The 17,226-nt window shown below is 40.8% G+C and overlaps 1 protein-coding gene across 3 annotated transcripts in view; it reads right to left on the bottom strand.

The window, feature by feature from the left end:
• The window catches only part of TAPT1 (transmembrane anterior posterior transformation 1), a 50,915-nt gene extending 49,820 nt beyond the window's left edge, over positions 1 to 1,095 (bottom strand). Inside the window, exon 1 of one of the 3 annotated variants that reach the window (XM_015624792.2) lies at positions 824 to 1,095. In XM_015624792.2, coding sequence (XP_015480278.1) covers positions 824 to 1,058 — 235 coding nt within the window. In that variant the 5' untranslated portion in view covers positions 1,059 to 1,095. Of the gene's footprint in view, positions 1 to 253; positions 346 to 823 lie in introns of those variants that run through there. The other 2 variants (XM_015624793.2, XM_015624794.3) reach the window with 2 other exon arrangements.
• Between the last annotated feature and the right edge of the window lie 16,131 nt (positions 1,096 to 17,226).

Below are 17,226 nucleotides of genomic sequence, written 5' to 3'. Positions count from 1 at the left end.
GCGACTGACAGATTTTACAAAAACGGTAAGGCTATTTACAAAAATTCCTTGGTAGATACCCGAAATAACCGGTTGAAGTGTGAATGTAAATATAGCTGCATATTGATAGCAAAGTCCATGACATTTCCCCTTAATTTTCCTTATAAATCCCCAGATGGTAAATTTAATTTACTTTAAATTACTTTTAATAATCTGCCTACAACTTCCAAACTCTAACGGCACCGTAGATACAGCTGTGAGCGTGTAACAAGACCTGGTAAGACGACGAAACATTTCTAGCACTTCTGCAAGAAAGTTGAGCGAACCCGCAGCCTCCCGGCCCGCGAGGCTCGGGAGCCGCGGGGCCAGGTCTGAGCGGCCCCTCTCCGCTCCAGTCACACACCGCCCGCTGGAACCGGGCAGGTATCGAGTCCCACCTTCCGGGCAGAACACACCTCCCGGCAGGATGCCCGTGCTGCCTGCAAGCCCCCTGAGGAGCAGCGCTTGACAAACTCCGTGACAGCGACAACAGGGCACGGGGACCCGTCCGCCCGCGCTCCCCTTCCCCAACGGACCTGTGCAGAGCCGGGACACAGCCGGACACGGCCACTTCACGGACCAAAGCCACGGCAGGGGGTGAGGCCGGTGGCCGCCCGGCGTTCCCGGGGCCCCGCCGGTCCCGGCGCACTTTCTGAAGTCGCTCGCCCAAGTTCGCTCTGCCAAGAGCCGCCCGCCCCGAGCAACACCGCCACGGACACCCCGGTTCCCCGTGGGGGCCACTCTATTCCAGGGCCCCCGCTGCCGCGAGGAGGAGGCCGCTCGCCCCGTTGCCGCCGCCCCTCACCCGAGAGGCTCCGCTTCTTCTTCCTGCCCCGGTCGCTCTCGTAAAAGCCCAACGTCTCCGTTCGCTGCTGCGGGGACGGCTGTCCCGGGCCGGCGGCGGGCGGCCGCGGCTCGCTGCTCCCCCAGAGAGTTTTCGGCTCCCCGCGGCCGCTGTCCTGCCGCCCGTCGCGGCCGCCGTCCTGCCGCCCGTCCCCGCCGCTGCCCGGCGCGGCGGCGGCGTCGGCAACACCGGCCATGTTCGCCGCCCGCTGCGCGCCCGCCGCCCCCGCGCCGCGCGCCTGCCGGTGACTCATCACCGCGCGACAGCCGCGGGCCCGGCCGCGCGCCACTGCCCCGCGCGCGGGGGGCGGGGAGGGGTGGGCCGGCGCGCCGCCATCTTGCCGCCGTTAACCCCTGAGGGGCCGGGCCGTCTCCCGGCGTGTCCCGCTGCCCCGCCCCGAGGCTCCGCTGGCTCTGAGGATCCTGCAGCGGGAGGAGCCGGGTTTGCGTAGGGGGCGGACCCGGCGGGCCCCCTGCCGTTTTTCGCAAAACATGTGTGATAGTCAGGGTTAGATGCTCCCCTCCCCTGCCCACGGGCCGTGGGACAGCAGCTCAAAGCAGTTGCTAACGAGGTGATTAAACCTTGAGCTACGCAAATAAAGACCTTGTTCAAAAATGGAAAGCGAGTGGTGAATTATTAACTTAAAGCCAACAGGGTTTCAATGAACTGGAGAGCACGAGTTGGCCTGGGCCGGGCGCTTGAGGTCACAGCCCCGCGCTGCCCCGGCTGGGGCGGCCCTGGCGGAGCCGCGGCTGCCGAGCCCGCCCCGCCCGGTTCGCACGGAGCTCTCCGAGCCCCGCGGGGCTTGAGGAGCCCGCAAAGCTCAGCGAGCCCCACCAGCCCCAAAAACAGGGCCTGAAATCGCGCGGTTCCCAAGTGCTGGAAATGCCATTCGTCCTGGCAGCGTGATACTTGCGGTACTGGCAAGATGAGGCTTGCTAGAGACAGTACTAATGAAAAATAAGTGTTCCTGCCACTCTGCTTGTATTGATACACACACGTGAGTGTAAGAAGCAGGCAGCTCAAGGCAGCAGTGAAGCACTTGTTTGCAGGGGAATTCACATGGGCGCGAGGACAAAATACCTGGCCTGAATTTCAAGTACAAGATCTCCTTCACATTCAGTTCTCATGTTCTTATCATGCATTCACAGGCCAGATTCAGTCAGCTTAATTTTTAGCCACTCACCCTGGGAAAACAAAGACTGTTTTATTCTTTGGAAGGCCATAGTAGGCCTTGTCTATAACTCTTAAGTTAATTGTACAGTTGTCTCAAAGAGCACTTTGGGCTTTGGATAGACTGGATGTGCCCATTTCCATTGCCATTAGTAATTCTAAATGCCCTAAATCTGGCATTTCAAGCCAAATCTTGTATTTTCAATCCAAATTTTGTATCCAATCCAATTTTGTATTCTATCCAATTCTTGTATCAAAATCCAAATCCAGATCCTGTGTTTTCAGGCAATGGAGTGCTTTTTGCAGACAGCAATACTGTGTACTAAGAGTACCATAGAGGGAGCTAACTAATATCCTACACATTATCAGACTGGAGTTTCATCTTTTCTCTTTAGATGTAAAAAACAGTTGGAAAAAAAGAATGCAGAGCAAAAGCTCCAAAAAGAACTGAAAAATTCTCTCAGCTGGGGGGCTGGTGCAGTCTATGCAAAGTTACATGACTGAGAGATGTTCTGCTTCTCTCCTTCCAACAGTATAAAAGTTTTATCCAACCATAAGATGTGTTGCATGATATTTAAGAACAACAAATTGTCACAACCTCGTTATCAGTCTTACCAAAAAGAGGGTGCTTGCAGAATCAAGCATCATCTAACATCTTATTCAGGCCCACTGAGAAGCTAGCTAATGAGTTGCTGGCACCAGTTGTGACAGCACATACATTTTTGTCTTCAGGGGTTGACCCAAGATGACCTTGTTTAATTTACAAGATCTTCAGTTTTCTGCTTGAAGTGATTCAGCTGAAGGCATGGTAATATTGTGACTGCAATATGGTTCAGCTAAGAATTCCCTCTACTTTTGACACTTCAAAAGCACATTGAGAAGATATCCTTGAGTTTCTCCCTGTGGAATCCTGCGTTGGTTTTTTTTTCTGTATTTACATACAGTTTACAGACATCATTTGCTGGGTGATTGTTATGTTATTTTTCACATGTAAATACATGTATTCCAAATATTACATGTGATATTTTGGCACAGTTGGGTCAACCCAACTGCAGCAAAATCCAGTGTTTAGGTATTTGAGGCCTTGAACTAGCCAAGACAGAGGAGAAAAGCTGCTTGATGAGAAACATTAGCAGTGTTCGTATAGGAAGTAGTGGTTTATTATGGTATCAGCTGTATGAACCATCTGCTGTTCGGGCAGGAAAAGCTGAATTTTTTTGCCTTCCATAGCTTATCTGCTTTGAGACATGCAATGGAGTGACTCTGCAGCATGTCAGAATCTGCTTTACAGTTTCATAACTGTTCACATATTTTTTTTCCCAAAACGATTTTCTTAGAACAAGACACAACCCTGTCAATGTTTCTACTACTGCAGTTCCACGTTCTTCCTCAAGAGATAATTAGCAGGTGGGGAGGAGAGGGAGGATAGTTTGAAAACAATGACTGTCTCCCAAGAGAAAAACGCAGTTTCATTCATAGAACAGCAAAAACCACTAGGGCAGTGAATACAGACTGAGAAGGAAGTGCTACTTAAATTTTATTAGGACTGTCAGTTCATTTGATCTTTGCGGCCTTCTTTGAACAAGCAACTTACTTTTTTTGCCTTAAATTTTCCACGCATATATTAGACTAATGCTTAAACTACCCAAAAATCTTAGACATATTCATCACAGAGGAATTTTTACTAATTTGATAACAGAAAAGTTCTTCTGCCACCATTAAGTATTAAAAATTTTATAGTGCATCCAGCTCAGCTGTGCTTTAGTCCTTGACTATTCATTGCTGCAGCTACTCTCTCTCCTAGTGAGGAGGGCTCTTTTACTCTGAAGAACATTTTATGTGGTTTAAAACTCCGCCTTTTTTGTAGTGGATTTTTTCCCCCCACAAGGCTCAAAAAAAGTCTACTAAGAAGAAGACTCAGAAAATGCGTAATAATTAGTTTTGTTAGTGCTTTTTGCTGGCAGAACTTTGTTGTCATTTCAGATCTTGCCACCTATGTCTTTCACCCCCACCAACTCAGACAGCTGTCTTAAGAGAGATGATGTATCAGTGATGTGTGTTAAAAAGAGGTAAAATAAGATTTTCCTTTTAGATAGTAATAGAAACATGAAAAAATATCTATCACCAAAATTGTATTTCATATGAGAAGTAAATTGTGGACATATGGTTAGGAAATGTGAAAGAAGCCTAGAGAAACTCAGGATATGGCCCCAAGCAGACTTAAGTGAACTAAGAATACATTAAGTAGCAATAAAGAAGAGGTGGGTGTTAAAATCACAATAATAGCAATGCAATTTGAAACGGGTACAAGTAACTGCAATGCTTATAACTATGTGAAAACATCTGGTCTCTTCCCATTGTAAGCTTCTTGCGAGTGGAGCTCAAATTTCTTCAGACTTTGCAATATCATTCAAAACAGACTAGATACTAAAAATGTATGGTTTAATTATTTAATTTCTTGAGTCTCATGCAAGAATTATCTTTAATTATGATCTTGAATTTGATTTTCAATAATTTTTCATTTTTAAAAATGTCATTGGTGTGTATACTCTGTGAGGAGGCAAGTTAACAAAATTCATTGTGAATTCAAAGTGCAATAATGCTGATTTGTTTCCACAATAAAATATTTTTGGCCTCTTTTGTAATATCAACTATTTATTTTGTGTTAGGTTTGTGACTTTTAGGTCATCAATCCACTTATTATATGAGTGAATATTCATTCTTCTACTGAAAGCAATCTCTTAGCAACAACTGATATTAACAAACTTAGTTCTAAATCTTTCAGAGTTGCAGCTGTCATATATTTTCAAGGTACAAAAGTATTGGTTGGAAATTTAATCTAATTCTGTCTCAGTCAGTTGTGTTTGGTAGCTGAAGTTAAAAATATCTGTTTACGCCCACAGGGGAAAAATCCCGTAAAGACTTTTTCCTCCATTTTATGTTCAACATCTAAGCAGCACATTAATTTTGCATGGGATAATCCTCACATATGAGAAATAATCAGTATAAGAAATTTTCATATGCTGTTTCACTTTTTAAAAAAATCTCAATAGAAAATAACAATGCTAGAGCTCACCATATTTTCTCCTGTGTTGTAAGCTAAAGATTAGGTTGACTCCTGGGTAAGCTAAGGGCATTACTCAACATCAGCATGTCCTTGAATAATGAAAGTACAAATCATATTATGCAATACTACAGTACCTGAAAGTCAAGTTTGACTTGTCACTGGTACATTTCCATTGTTTGTTTGCTTTGGATACCTCATTATATAGCACTGGAGCTGCTGCACACTTAAAAAACAGTGGTGCTTTCCAGTGACATCATGATTGTCCACCTCTGCCATCTTTGAAATTTTTTTGAGAAATAGTTCTTTTGAGGTACTTTTATATGGCATTTTATCCTGGGACCATTGTTCAAGCAGGACTGAAGGGAAAAGGTACAGAAAGTTAGTTCAATAATTACAGGTTTTTAAATGCATTCTCACATTATCTTAAAAATAAAATTGATAATGTTATTTGATTTCTGAAACTTCTAAGAGTTTCCCAGCATAATATTTTTATATTTCTTTCTCTTTCAAATTTCATGATTTTTTTTCATCAAAGCAATATATTTTCTGTGACCATCAGTGGCAGTGTTTTTCTGACCATGACCTGATCTCCATTTCTCAGTGTCAAGATTTCTTCAGGTTTTATATCTTGTTTAAAATGCCACAACTAATACTTAAACTGCTGCCTGTGTTGGAGTGCAAATATCTGAAACTCTGTCAACTTTTATATAAGAAAAACAACAAAGTGTCTTTTCAACATCAGCTTCACTGAACTCTGTGATGGGGCATTTCCCCATGAAGTTCAAAGTAAAGTTTGAAAGTAGAATAGTACCAAGATAAGTCTCTTTAATTCCAAGTTACTTTTATCACAAGCTTCACTGTGAGATGCTGGAAAAAAAGGTTTTGTAATCTCTTTTCTCTTTTTCTTACATTATGTGCCTGTAGCTGCGTAACATTGAAAGATGGCTTTATACATGACAAGATAGTTTTAAGTGTTATAAAATAAAAGTGCAGCTGCCTTTGACTCCATCCTCAGCTGCTTCCTCAGGAAAGCTAAGCCAGACATGAAATGAGAGGACTAGGTGGGAGGAAATCGGTGGAGAAAATGCAGATGGAAAAATGGTTATAAAGAGCTCAAAAAGCCAAGAACTGAGAAGTGAGCACCTGGAAAATAGGGTCTTTAGCACCTAAATATGAGTTTCCTGTACCTAAGAATGAAAATTCTAGTATCTTACAGAAATTGGTTGGTGTTTTGTTTAGGTGTCAGAAAATAAGTTACCTCTAAGAATGAGTTTACTAATGTATAAGTTTCAGTCTACCATTTCTTCATATTTTTCAGGTCCAGGGAGCAGAGGTAAAATCCCAAATTTAGAGTGTCTGGGATTTTATGACTGAATTTCTAATATGACTTTTTAGTCATGCCAAATCCAAGTGGGGATGGAAACCTCTGTTATGAGAATTGTTAGCAATCAGGTTTGCTGTAAATGGTCCTATTGATTTTAATAAATTGAATATATCAATTCAGCAAGAGCATTTCTATTAACAAAATGTAAGAAAATATATAGGTATAGAAATGTAGATATGTATAGATATCACATATACAAGCTTTGTGCCTAAAATTAGGCTGTGAGATCTCTAGATCTTAAGTCTCTTGCTTCTGGGAAACATCTCTACTCAGAAGAGAATTCAAATGTGTTAGATTTGAACATAAGGGTGGTTTCTGACTTTAGGCAGTGAAAAGCATAGAATCGCAGAATGGGTGATATTGGGAGGGACCACAGTGGATCCTGGTCCAACCTACCTGCACAAGCAGGGCCATCCCAGAGCACATGGCACAGGATTGTGTCCAGACACTTCTTGAATATCTCCAGTGAGGGAGATTCCACACATTCAGATTCTCTGGACAACCTGTTTGATTGCCTACACAGTACAGAAATTCTTCTTCATGTTCAGGTGGAGCTTCTGTGCATCAGTTTGTGCCCATTGCCTCTTTTCCTATTGCTTGGCAGCACTGAGCAGAGCCTGGCTCCATCCTCCTGCCACCCTCCCTTCAGATTCTGACAGACTTTGATGAGGTCCCCCTCCGTTTTCTCTTCTCGAGGCTGAACAGGCCCAGCTCCCTCAGCCTTTCCTCATAAGAGAGATGCTCCTGTCCCTTCATCATCCTCATTTCCCACTGCTGGGCATGCTCCAGGATCTCCATGTCTCTCTTGTACTGAGGAGCCCAGAACTGGACACAGCACTCCAGATGTCCCTCACCAGGGCTGAGTAGAGGGGCAGGATCCCATCCCTCAACCTGCTGTCAGTGTTATCCCTAATGCACCCCAGGGTACCATTGGCTCTCTTGCCCACAAGGGCACTGCTGGCTCATGGCTCAAGTTCACAGAGCTTGGTGTGTTCCAGGATTTCCAGTTCTTTTTCTACGGAGCTGGGTTTTCCAGCAGGTCAGCCCCCAGCCTGTGCTTGTGCTCAAGTTTATTCTTTCCCAGATTAAGGACCCTGAACTTGCCTTTGTTGAATTTCAGATGGTTCTTTTCTACCCACCTCTCCAACCTGCCCAGGTACTTCTGAATATCTGCACAGCACTCAGGGAGATCAATCCAAAGCTCCTCCCAGCTTTGTGTTGTCAGAGAACTTGCTGAGGAGGTATCTGGCACTTCATCCCAGTCACTGATGAAGAAGTTAAACAATCCTAAGACCAGTATTGAACCCTGGGGGACACCCCTAATGTCTCTCTGGGATCTGCTGTTCAGCCAACTCCCAATTCACCTCACTGTCCACTCATCCAGTCCACAATTTCTTAATGTTTCCCCATAAAAGGCAATCTGTTTGGCCAAGCATGATTTACCTTCAATGAATCCATGCTGACTATTCCTGCTCACCTTCCTGTCATCCGTGCAAATAGAGATGGCCTCCAGAATGAGACACTCCGTTGCCTTTCCAGGAATAGAGGTGGGGCTGACTGGACAGTAGTTCCTTGGGTCCTCCTTCATGTCCTTTTTGAAGACCAGGGGGACATTTGTTTTCTTGCCGTCCTCAGCCACCTCTTGTGATCTCCATGATCTTTCAATGATGATCGTGAGTGGCCTCATTGTGCTGTCTGCCAGCTCTCTCAGCACTCACAGATTCATCCCACCATGTGTTCTTCAATAACGTTGTGCCTCCTGTAGGACTAACTGAATCAGTTATGGGACACAAAACTTAGATTTCTATTTGTGAAAATCATGGTTCATTTTGTAATTGTACTTGTATGTGAAAATCATGAAGTATAGCATACACAGTAAAAGAAATATATTGCTTATAAATGTAGGACTAATGGCTTGGACCAAATCTTCAGTCATTTTAAGTCAAAGTCATGACCTTCACTGGACTCATGCAGGGTTCATGAGGTTGAGACTGGTTTTGAAATATTTGAAGTTTGAAAGAATGAATGTTTTATTGCTTAATTGTTATTTGTTATTTAAATAATGTTAGAATAGGTACACTTAATCCACTGTGCACAACATAATGAGGGTGAGAAACTTTATACAGAACAGCTCTTCATGAACACACATATTGTTTTATATATATGTAGTCACACAAATGTTTATTTACATATATATGACAACAAAATACTGAAATCAAGGTCAACTTTAAGTATTTTTTTAACATAAAAGTTGTTCTAAATTCAGCCATTCTTTTTCAGGAAGGGGCTCAGTGCTGTGTTTTTTTAATAATAATCATCCCTTTGGATAGATTTTTGCTTTATTTATTGGTTTTGTTATTAACTCTTACAATTAAATTGTCAAATGTGAGAACAGAATTTGGTTCTGTTGTGCAGGTGTAGAGTTTTGATACATTTACAAACTATGTCTATCAATATATGGAATTGTATTTATCAACAGCACAGCTAGAGTATCAAAGGAGTGGTTTCTTATGTACCAAAGACCCTCTGTAGTAGCTTGATGAGATAAGAACTCATCATCATCTGGAACTCAAAATCTCATGTCCTTTTTTTGCTCAAGTTTTATATTTTAAGCAACCAATTTTAATTTGGCAGGCTCTGTACAAGTCCAATTATCATTTGGAACTGCAGGAGTGTTTCTCTACATTGATGAGTAACAAGATCCACTGGATGCTCTTTCAGCCTTGACAGATTATAAAGAACTTGATATAAAGATAATAAAGATTATAAAGATAATATAAAGATTATAAAGAACTCAACACTTGATATTGCTGCAGAGTAACTCTACCTGCCATACATTTGAATCAAATAGCACAACAGTAACTAAATATTTCTTTCCTTTCCATTTTCAAATTATTATTGTTATGAGATTCTCAACAATTTATATGCCCCAGAGTCACATTTTGAGTTGACAGAACTCATGGAGAGATGTCAGGAGTAAAACTTGAGATTCTGTTTGTCAGTTGCCGAGTTCACATTTGTAATACCAGAACATATGTACTGGGGAAACCATCAAAGGTTAAACAATCCAAACATTTAATTGAAACAAAATTAAATATATTCATTTTTGGAAGATGAGGTCCATTTTCAAACACAGGCAGATGACTAAGGAAAAGCCATGTAAATGATGTATCTAAACACCATTACATTTAAAGTACTGACAACTGAGTTAGCAGGATATACTGAGAAGTACTAGATTAACTTCTATCTCAGCTTTATGAATATACACTTCTTTACATTCTATTGGCTTGTTCTGACCTAAAAAACTTGCACCAATATTGATATTCATGTTTTTAGAGCACCTGCACACAGAGATGCATGTTCACCTGAGCAAGTACCCAACTGATGAAAACAAGCCTAGACAAGCAATTATCCAACCAGCTTGCACAAAGATGACTCCTGTGTATATGGATATTTTTGTGGGCATTAGTCAGTTGCTTGGTTATGATAACTTGATCCAAAGTCTGACTCTGGAGTTATTTTAGTGACCAGGGTGCTCTATTTTAGTTCTGTATTATAAATCCCTATAATATAATTGCTGATGGAACTTTTTTTGCAGCATTGCTAACAGCTCATTTATGATCATTATGGTCTGCTAGAAGATCATTTATTCATTCAACCCAGGAATAAAATGCTTGATACATAAATTTTAATAATTGTAGCCCTGCCCAGTCAGGATGACCCTTTCCGAATGACTGGAAATTACATGACTCATTCCCTCATTTTTATATTCCCAACTGGTACATTCAGTTCCCTCCCAGTACTCCTATCTTTCACAATCCATAACAATCATTCTCCCATTTCCTTAAGTGAGATAGTTTGAAATGAAATCAGGAGATTTATAAATTGAAATAAGAACAGTTGAATGCCTGAGTGTTGCCCCTTGGATGAATGCAAAGCTATCATCTTAATTGAAAGCAGCATACTTTATGATAATACACAAAATATACCTTTTGATTATCCATAAAGGACAAGTGTACATTTAAATTTGGGTTCCTGATATGGAGTAAGAAAGAGATACCTGAAAATTAGCAGAATAAAAGTTAATGATGTTCACAGAACTATTGTGCCATCTTATTTACTCTTTCCGACTTCACAGCATGCTCTTGATTTCTGAGGCTGTGACTTAAGTGATGTCAAATCACCCTTTTTTTCCTACAGTGCCTCCAGGTTACATCTTGTTTTTGCCCACTTAAACATGTTTTACTCAGGTCTTCGTCAGCCAAACTTTACAACTTTGCCTGAGCAGTATTGTGGACTTTTCAGACCTCTACCCCAACTTGAGTGAGCACATTTAATGCCTGGCTGAATCAGCCACATGACGAGCTCCACAGTGTCCAGCAGGCACAGCCAGGAGCTGTGTGTTTCACTCTGGAAAATAACTGGTGTCCTGGGAGAGAGGAGCACCCTCCCATTTGTTTGCAATGACCGCTCAAACACTGTTGTGCTAGTCTGTTCTAGGAAGTTAAGGAATAGACTGATCCTGGGCCAGCTCTTTCTGTGCAGCAAATCCCAGTTTCTATGGGCTTTCAGGGATCATTGAGCAGATAATTCAGTGCTGAGAAAGTGAGAGCACTGTGTCCTACTGGGTTAGAGGCAGTTGCAGGTGGCAAGCAGTTTTGCAAGGGAGCCATTTGTATTTAAAATTCTAGGTCTGTGCTGTAGAGTGTCATTTTAGATACCCAGATTAAAAAGTTGGAATTTAAATTTAGGTGTGGGTTAACAACTGGACTTGTGGGAAGTGGATTTCCACGTTGGGAACTACTCTATAAGGCAGTTTCCCCATTTACTGAATACTGCTATTCATTTTAATTTGCATAAAGAATACAGATATATAAGTTCCCAATTACTTTAAAAGCAATGATATGATGAAGTAATTAGTTCAATGAGGAAATGATATTACATAGTGGAAAGCTTGATTTGCCAAGGATCAATTTGTTGACATTTGAATCCAACTAGAAATGAAATGCATGGAACAAAAAGTAGAGTATTTGAGTAAAAAGCCATCTCATCACTTTGAATATAAATTAAAAGCATCTCTGCTTCCCAGCCAGAGGGGCTAAGTAGGTTTATTTTCAGTAGAAGATTCACAAATGACCATTTAAAATAGAAAAAAAAATAGACCAGTGTATCATTAAGGCATAAGGAATAAGCATGTTTCTTTCTTTATTCCAGATGTAGAGCCACTACAGCACTTTTTCCCTCTGTATAAAATGAGGATACTACTACATATGCCACCTTTTACCAGAACTGTGGTGCTTGATCCTGGAACATAGAGTCATAGAACTATTTGGGTTGGAAGGGATCTTAAAGGTCATCTAGTTGCAATCCTGCTGCCATGGTGTGTGTAATGAGTGTTATATCTGTGAAATCTCTGAAATTCTTAAGTAGGAAATAAGGCAGGAAGGGAAATATCATGACTTTGATTTACATCTGGATTTTCTTTGCGTGATGGCTACAGTTGTGTATGTAGTCATATCAATTCATTGCATCATCCATACAAATGAAGCATGACAGAATTTTGTTCCAAGAATTTTCCTGTCTGAACAGGAGATTATAATAAATAATACAAATCAAGGTAAAACAATGAAAAATAGTGAAGTATGAGGAAATGAAAAATACAGCTGTGAGAGGTAAAAAAGCAGTTACTATGATATACACATTTTGTTAGTTTGTCTGGGAAACAAAAGGGAAGGACAAGGTGAGTTTTGCGGGCGAGGAGGTTTTCTTTCTGAGTACAAGATAGATGTGAAGGTTGCAGATATAACAGGCAAATGAAAGGTTAAATGAATTTTCCAAAGCACAGTGACTTTTAGTTATTCTTGAAAATAATAGCAGTATTTTTATCTTTTAATTAGCTTAAGCTTGGATTTAAAATCTATAAGCCCCACTAAATTTTACTTTTGTGTGATTCCTAGAGTGATATACCTAAAATAAATTAACAAAAGCTAATATCTAAGATCATTCATGTCAGTGTTGGATAAACACTCAGCAAAAGGCTAGCAAAAGTTCATTTTGTCATCTAGAGATTGTGTAATCATGCCTGTCAGAAATAAATACATATATGTGTTTGTGTATATATATATATATATATATATATATATGTATAAACCCCCACCCTGCTAAAAACATTCAGACTATCTCCCCAGCTGAAACTAAATCAAAATAGGGATAAAGAAAACCTCTTTTAACAGCATATAGGTATGCTGCACAACAGCTTCAAATAGGAAATGAAGCTATAATATCCAGAATTGAATTGGCAGATTCATTTCTGTCGTAAGAATTAATTTTCATTTGTTTGGACATGAATCAAATTTTAACTGATGAGAGTTAGAAAAATCTGCCTGTATGACCACTTTTTATTCCAGCCTGGTATGGAATTTCTTGCTCTTTCCTCAGAAGAAAATAATTGAAGATAGGCTGGTGGAAACAGCATACTGCCTCATAGTAAGGAGAAATTTCACCAGCTTTGGCTGTGCTTATCTGTTTATCCAAAACATGCACAGATTTTGTGCATTCTAGTGTAATAGGTCTTTTGAAGACTACACAGTGAGCAACTACCAGTAGCAGAGAATTCACCCCTTAAAACCAAAAGAGGCCCCCAAGTGACTGAGTGCTGCCTTTCTGTGATTGCACTCCTGTGGATGAGCTAGGTCAAGTAGTGGACTAGCTCTGGCACACCCCGTGCTTCCCTTTTGCAGCAATTTTTGACAAAATTGGCTCAGAAGTATTTCAGGCTGACTGAGATCATTTGTGTCTTGCTGGTTGGTGGATACTGATTCTACCTCACACAGCTGCTTCAACCTGGAGCACACCGGAGGCTGGACCAGGGCATCAGACTCTGCCTGGGCTTCTGCTTCCATGTGATCCTGGAGGTTTTCTTTGCATCAGCAGTCGGAAAGGGAAGATGGCTTCTGGGGGACTCAACGTGTTCCTAGTTTGCCAGTTGTGAGCTTATGCCATTTTGAAGGTGAAAAACATGCAGGAACTGATCGTGTGTGATGAAGAAACCCCATTGAGTCTGAGTATGTGTGGATTATATGGGTATTTTGGAAACATTAGTGACATAGCCTCATGAATCTACTACTTTTAATAATGATAACAAACCCACAGTCTCTGTTGACATTAAGTGATTAACACTTTTAGTAATAATACAAAGCATTGTGAACTGTGGAAACAATCAAAATTAATTATATTTTGTATTCTAGAGACTTGTCACAGCTAGGTAAACAAAGAATGACTGCATGGCCAAACCAAAAGGCTCCACAAAATGCCTGTGTGAAGCTGGTGGCTCTGACACAGCACTTGCAGAGCCACTATGAGGTGTGTCAAAGCTGCCTCGGGGGAATATTTGAAGTAGGAGAAAAATATGCCCTGGGTAGTCTATCATTCCACTTGTGGTCTGGCTCTTGTAAGTTTTGGGGGGAAAAATAAGCAGACAGCTCAAATTATGGGGGACATTTAGATTAGGCAAGTGTACTTCAGGGGTTGCACACACCTGTGGTAGCATATATCCTTTTTAATTATGGCTTTTCTTGCCTCTCTGTTGATCTTAGAGACCTTCAAGTCAGAACTCTGTTCACTACTCTGTCTTAATGATGTGTCCAGTTATTTATGAGTAACTCCTTGGGTTTTAAAAATGCATCTATTTTCAGTGTGGACTTAGATCTAGATAGTTGCTAGTGAAGAGTTCTTGCCAGGACTTGAATTATCACTAATTCTGTAATTCTGACATGGATATAAATTTTGTGTGCTTGTCTGCTTATAAGAACAATTTCTCTTTGGAAGACTCACTATAGAGAAAATCAAATGGTAAGTAGATTTTTAAAGAAAGGCCTGAAATTCCTTAGGAAAATGTAAACTAAATATTTGACTATGCTTCTATACAATATCTAATAAATTTAGCGCTAAAGATAAAATTGTTTGGGCATTGCTAAAAAAATCTCACTGTTTTTAGTGTAAATCAACGTTAACTATATTAAATCATATAAACACAGGGCATCAGACATCTTTAATTCTCTGCTGCCATCTTGTGACTACTCCTGTGACCTGCTGGTGTATAACAAAATCCGAGATTCTTTTTCCCTGGGCCGTGCACCTGTAGTGAGGTGGAGGAACTTCTGTTGGAAGAATTTGTGGCAGGTAGCCCCAGTTTGGAAGATTGCATAGGGAAGAGTGAGAAGTTCAGTTAAGACAACACCATGGTATTGAATTGCTTTAAGTATTTTCTACTTTTTTTGTTCACCTTCAGTTTTAATCAAACCGTACATGATCAAGGTGAATTAAGAAATAATGTTGTGTAGAAGGTAGGTAGCACATGCAGCAGGTCTGGTATGTTGCACTCTGTGTGCAGGATAAAGTACACGTTTTGTGTACACAGATGATACATGTATTACCCATACTTCGTGACTCACAAATTTACTTAACTTCAGTGAATGCAGTGTTGCGTTTCATGATGTATCTGAGCTGACATACTGAGCACTTTGTGGGCAGAGTGGCAGTTCTTTTTCTGTTAGAAGGTATTTTCAGACAGCTTGAAGAAGGCAGGGGCAGGTAGTTAGGTGAGTGGCAGAGATGGAGACTGCATTGAAGATCGACTATTGAGGAGCCAGATGTTGCTATAACAGACATTTTGAAATTATTGCATTATATCACAGAAATATGTAAGATTAGTGTAGAAGAAGTGTGGCTTTTAGCAGATCTTTTGATTATTCCACTGGATCTAGCGAAGTAAAAATAATTACACTACCATTTACAGGTGCTCAGAAAACACAGCAGGCTGGAGATTGATGAGGGGTGTCAGACAGAGGAAATTAAGCTCTTGATGTGCCATGTATGTGCCATGATATTCCTGCTTTCTCTCAGTTTGCTTTGACAAATTCTAACGGAATACACCCTGCTTTCTCTGAATTGCAGTGAGCTAGTGGTGAGATACATAGCTCATATACCAACTGTAGCTACATCCTTTTCTGAACCTACTTTGTGGCTGGAAGGCAGAGCCATGTGGTAATAAAACTGGGTTGGATGCTATTTATTAAGTCCTCATGGCCATAAAACCTTTCCTTCACCTATACCTTTCCCCAGGGAGTCTGCACACCTCCTGCATTCTGTACCTTAGACATACCTCAATAACTCAGCTGAAAGGTGACAGGCAAGTTTCAACTTTCTTCAGAATCCTAACTTCTCTGCATGTGCCCCTGCAGTTCCCTGCATCTTTGTCTGAACAAGGCTGTGCTGTGTCTGGATGTGCTGCACCTTGGAAGAGCTGGGGAGCTGCTACCTTTGCTGCTTCCCTAACAGCTTGGACTTGCAGTAGGAAAGCTGGCCTGTGTTTGACTTGCTCAGTGGAACTGCTGGCTTTAGGAAAATAAACAAAATAGTATTGATAATTTTTGGCTGTGGGCCTTCCTGACTAATTCAGTCACCAAAACAGGGCAACCTTGGTTGAAATAATTACTTGTTAAAGTAATATATCTTTTATCAGCCATAAGGTTTCAAATAAATTGAAGGTTTTCTAATGTATTTTGATCTGTTGTTTTGCATGGAATGGTTAAATTTATTTCAGTTTTTAAGGATCACAGACATTACTGATACTGCTTAAGAGCTGGATAGATACTCATAGTTCAGTCTGACAACATTCAGGAAAGAGACCTGATTTTTCTGAGGTCATGCAGTTATTTCAGTATCACTGTTTCCATTCCTTTGACTTTGCAAAATAAATGTATTTTTTCTTAAATTTCCTTTTCTCTTAAGTTTTCTGAAAGTTTTCAATACTTACAATACTGACCTGTGCATCATTTAACAGAGGAAGTTGCTCTGGTTTTGCCATTCTCTCAAGTTAAAAATTTGTCAAGATTTGTCTCCCATTTTTGCTTGTGTTTGCCTTTCCATAAAACTTTCATAACATGAAATTTTTCCTGAAGTCTTCTATTGCTGCTAACTCCAGCTGTCTCCTTCATAGTTTAGAGTATAGGCATTCTATGTACTTTTCCTCTTTTTAAAGTCATCTTCTAAAAGAGTTATCACTTTCTCTTCTCTTTTGCTGCCTTACTCCTGCTTCATTTATGTCCTCTTTCCTGTATCAGTTTGCAAGAGGCAAACACTGTTATTTTTTCCTACTCTGTACAATCCATCAAACACTATCTCCTCTGCCCAGATTCAGAGGGGTCAGCAAATAAATACTTTTTGGTGAGATTTTCATCTTCTGCTCAATGCTAATTAAAATGAAAGAGGAGATGACCTCGACATTAGGGTTAGGAAGAAGAATGTGTGAATATGCATGAAATCCAGCAGCTTTTCTCTGATGAGAAAATTACCAAATACAAAGGCTCATATAGTAGACATGTAGATACAGCAATGCTCTGTGAACATTCTATGAACATAATCTTCCCTGGTTTGGGTTATGTAGCCTGAATACAGCATAGGTGGATCATAAGTCATGCAACAATGTTTCCATAAATCATTTCCAAGCAGTATTCACTATCCTGCAATGTGTGTCAGGAAAAAGACAAGATGAGCTTTCAGGCACACAATGATCCTTGGGGTGTCCTGCACAGGGCCAGGAGCTGGACTCGATGATCCTGATGGCTCCCTTCCAACTCAGCATATTCTCTGGTTCTGTAAGAGCAGAAACCAGGCAGCATGTATGAAAATTAAGCATATTTTGTATGTCCTTGAACATGCCAAACTTCAAGACTATGC

Source organism: Parus major, chromosome 4, assembly GCF_001522545.3.
Source record: "Parus major isolate Abel chromosome 4, Parus_major1.1, whole genome shotgun sequence".
In the NCBI taxonomy this organism is placed as follows: domain Eukaryota; kingdom Metazoa; phylum Chordata; class Aves; order Passeriformes; family Paridae; genus Parus; species Parus major.
Note: the sequence above shows the minus strand (reverse complement) of the source record. Positions and strands in the feature narration are given on the sequence as shown.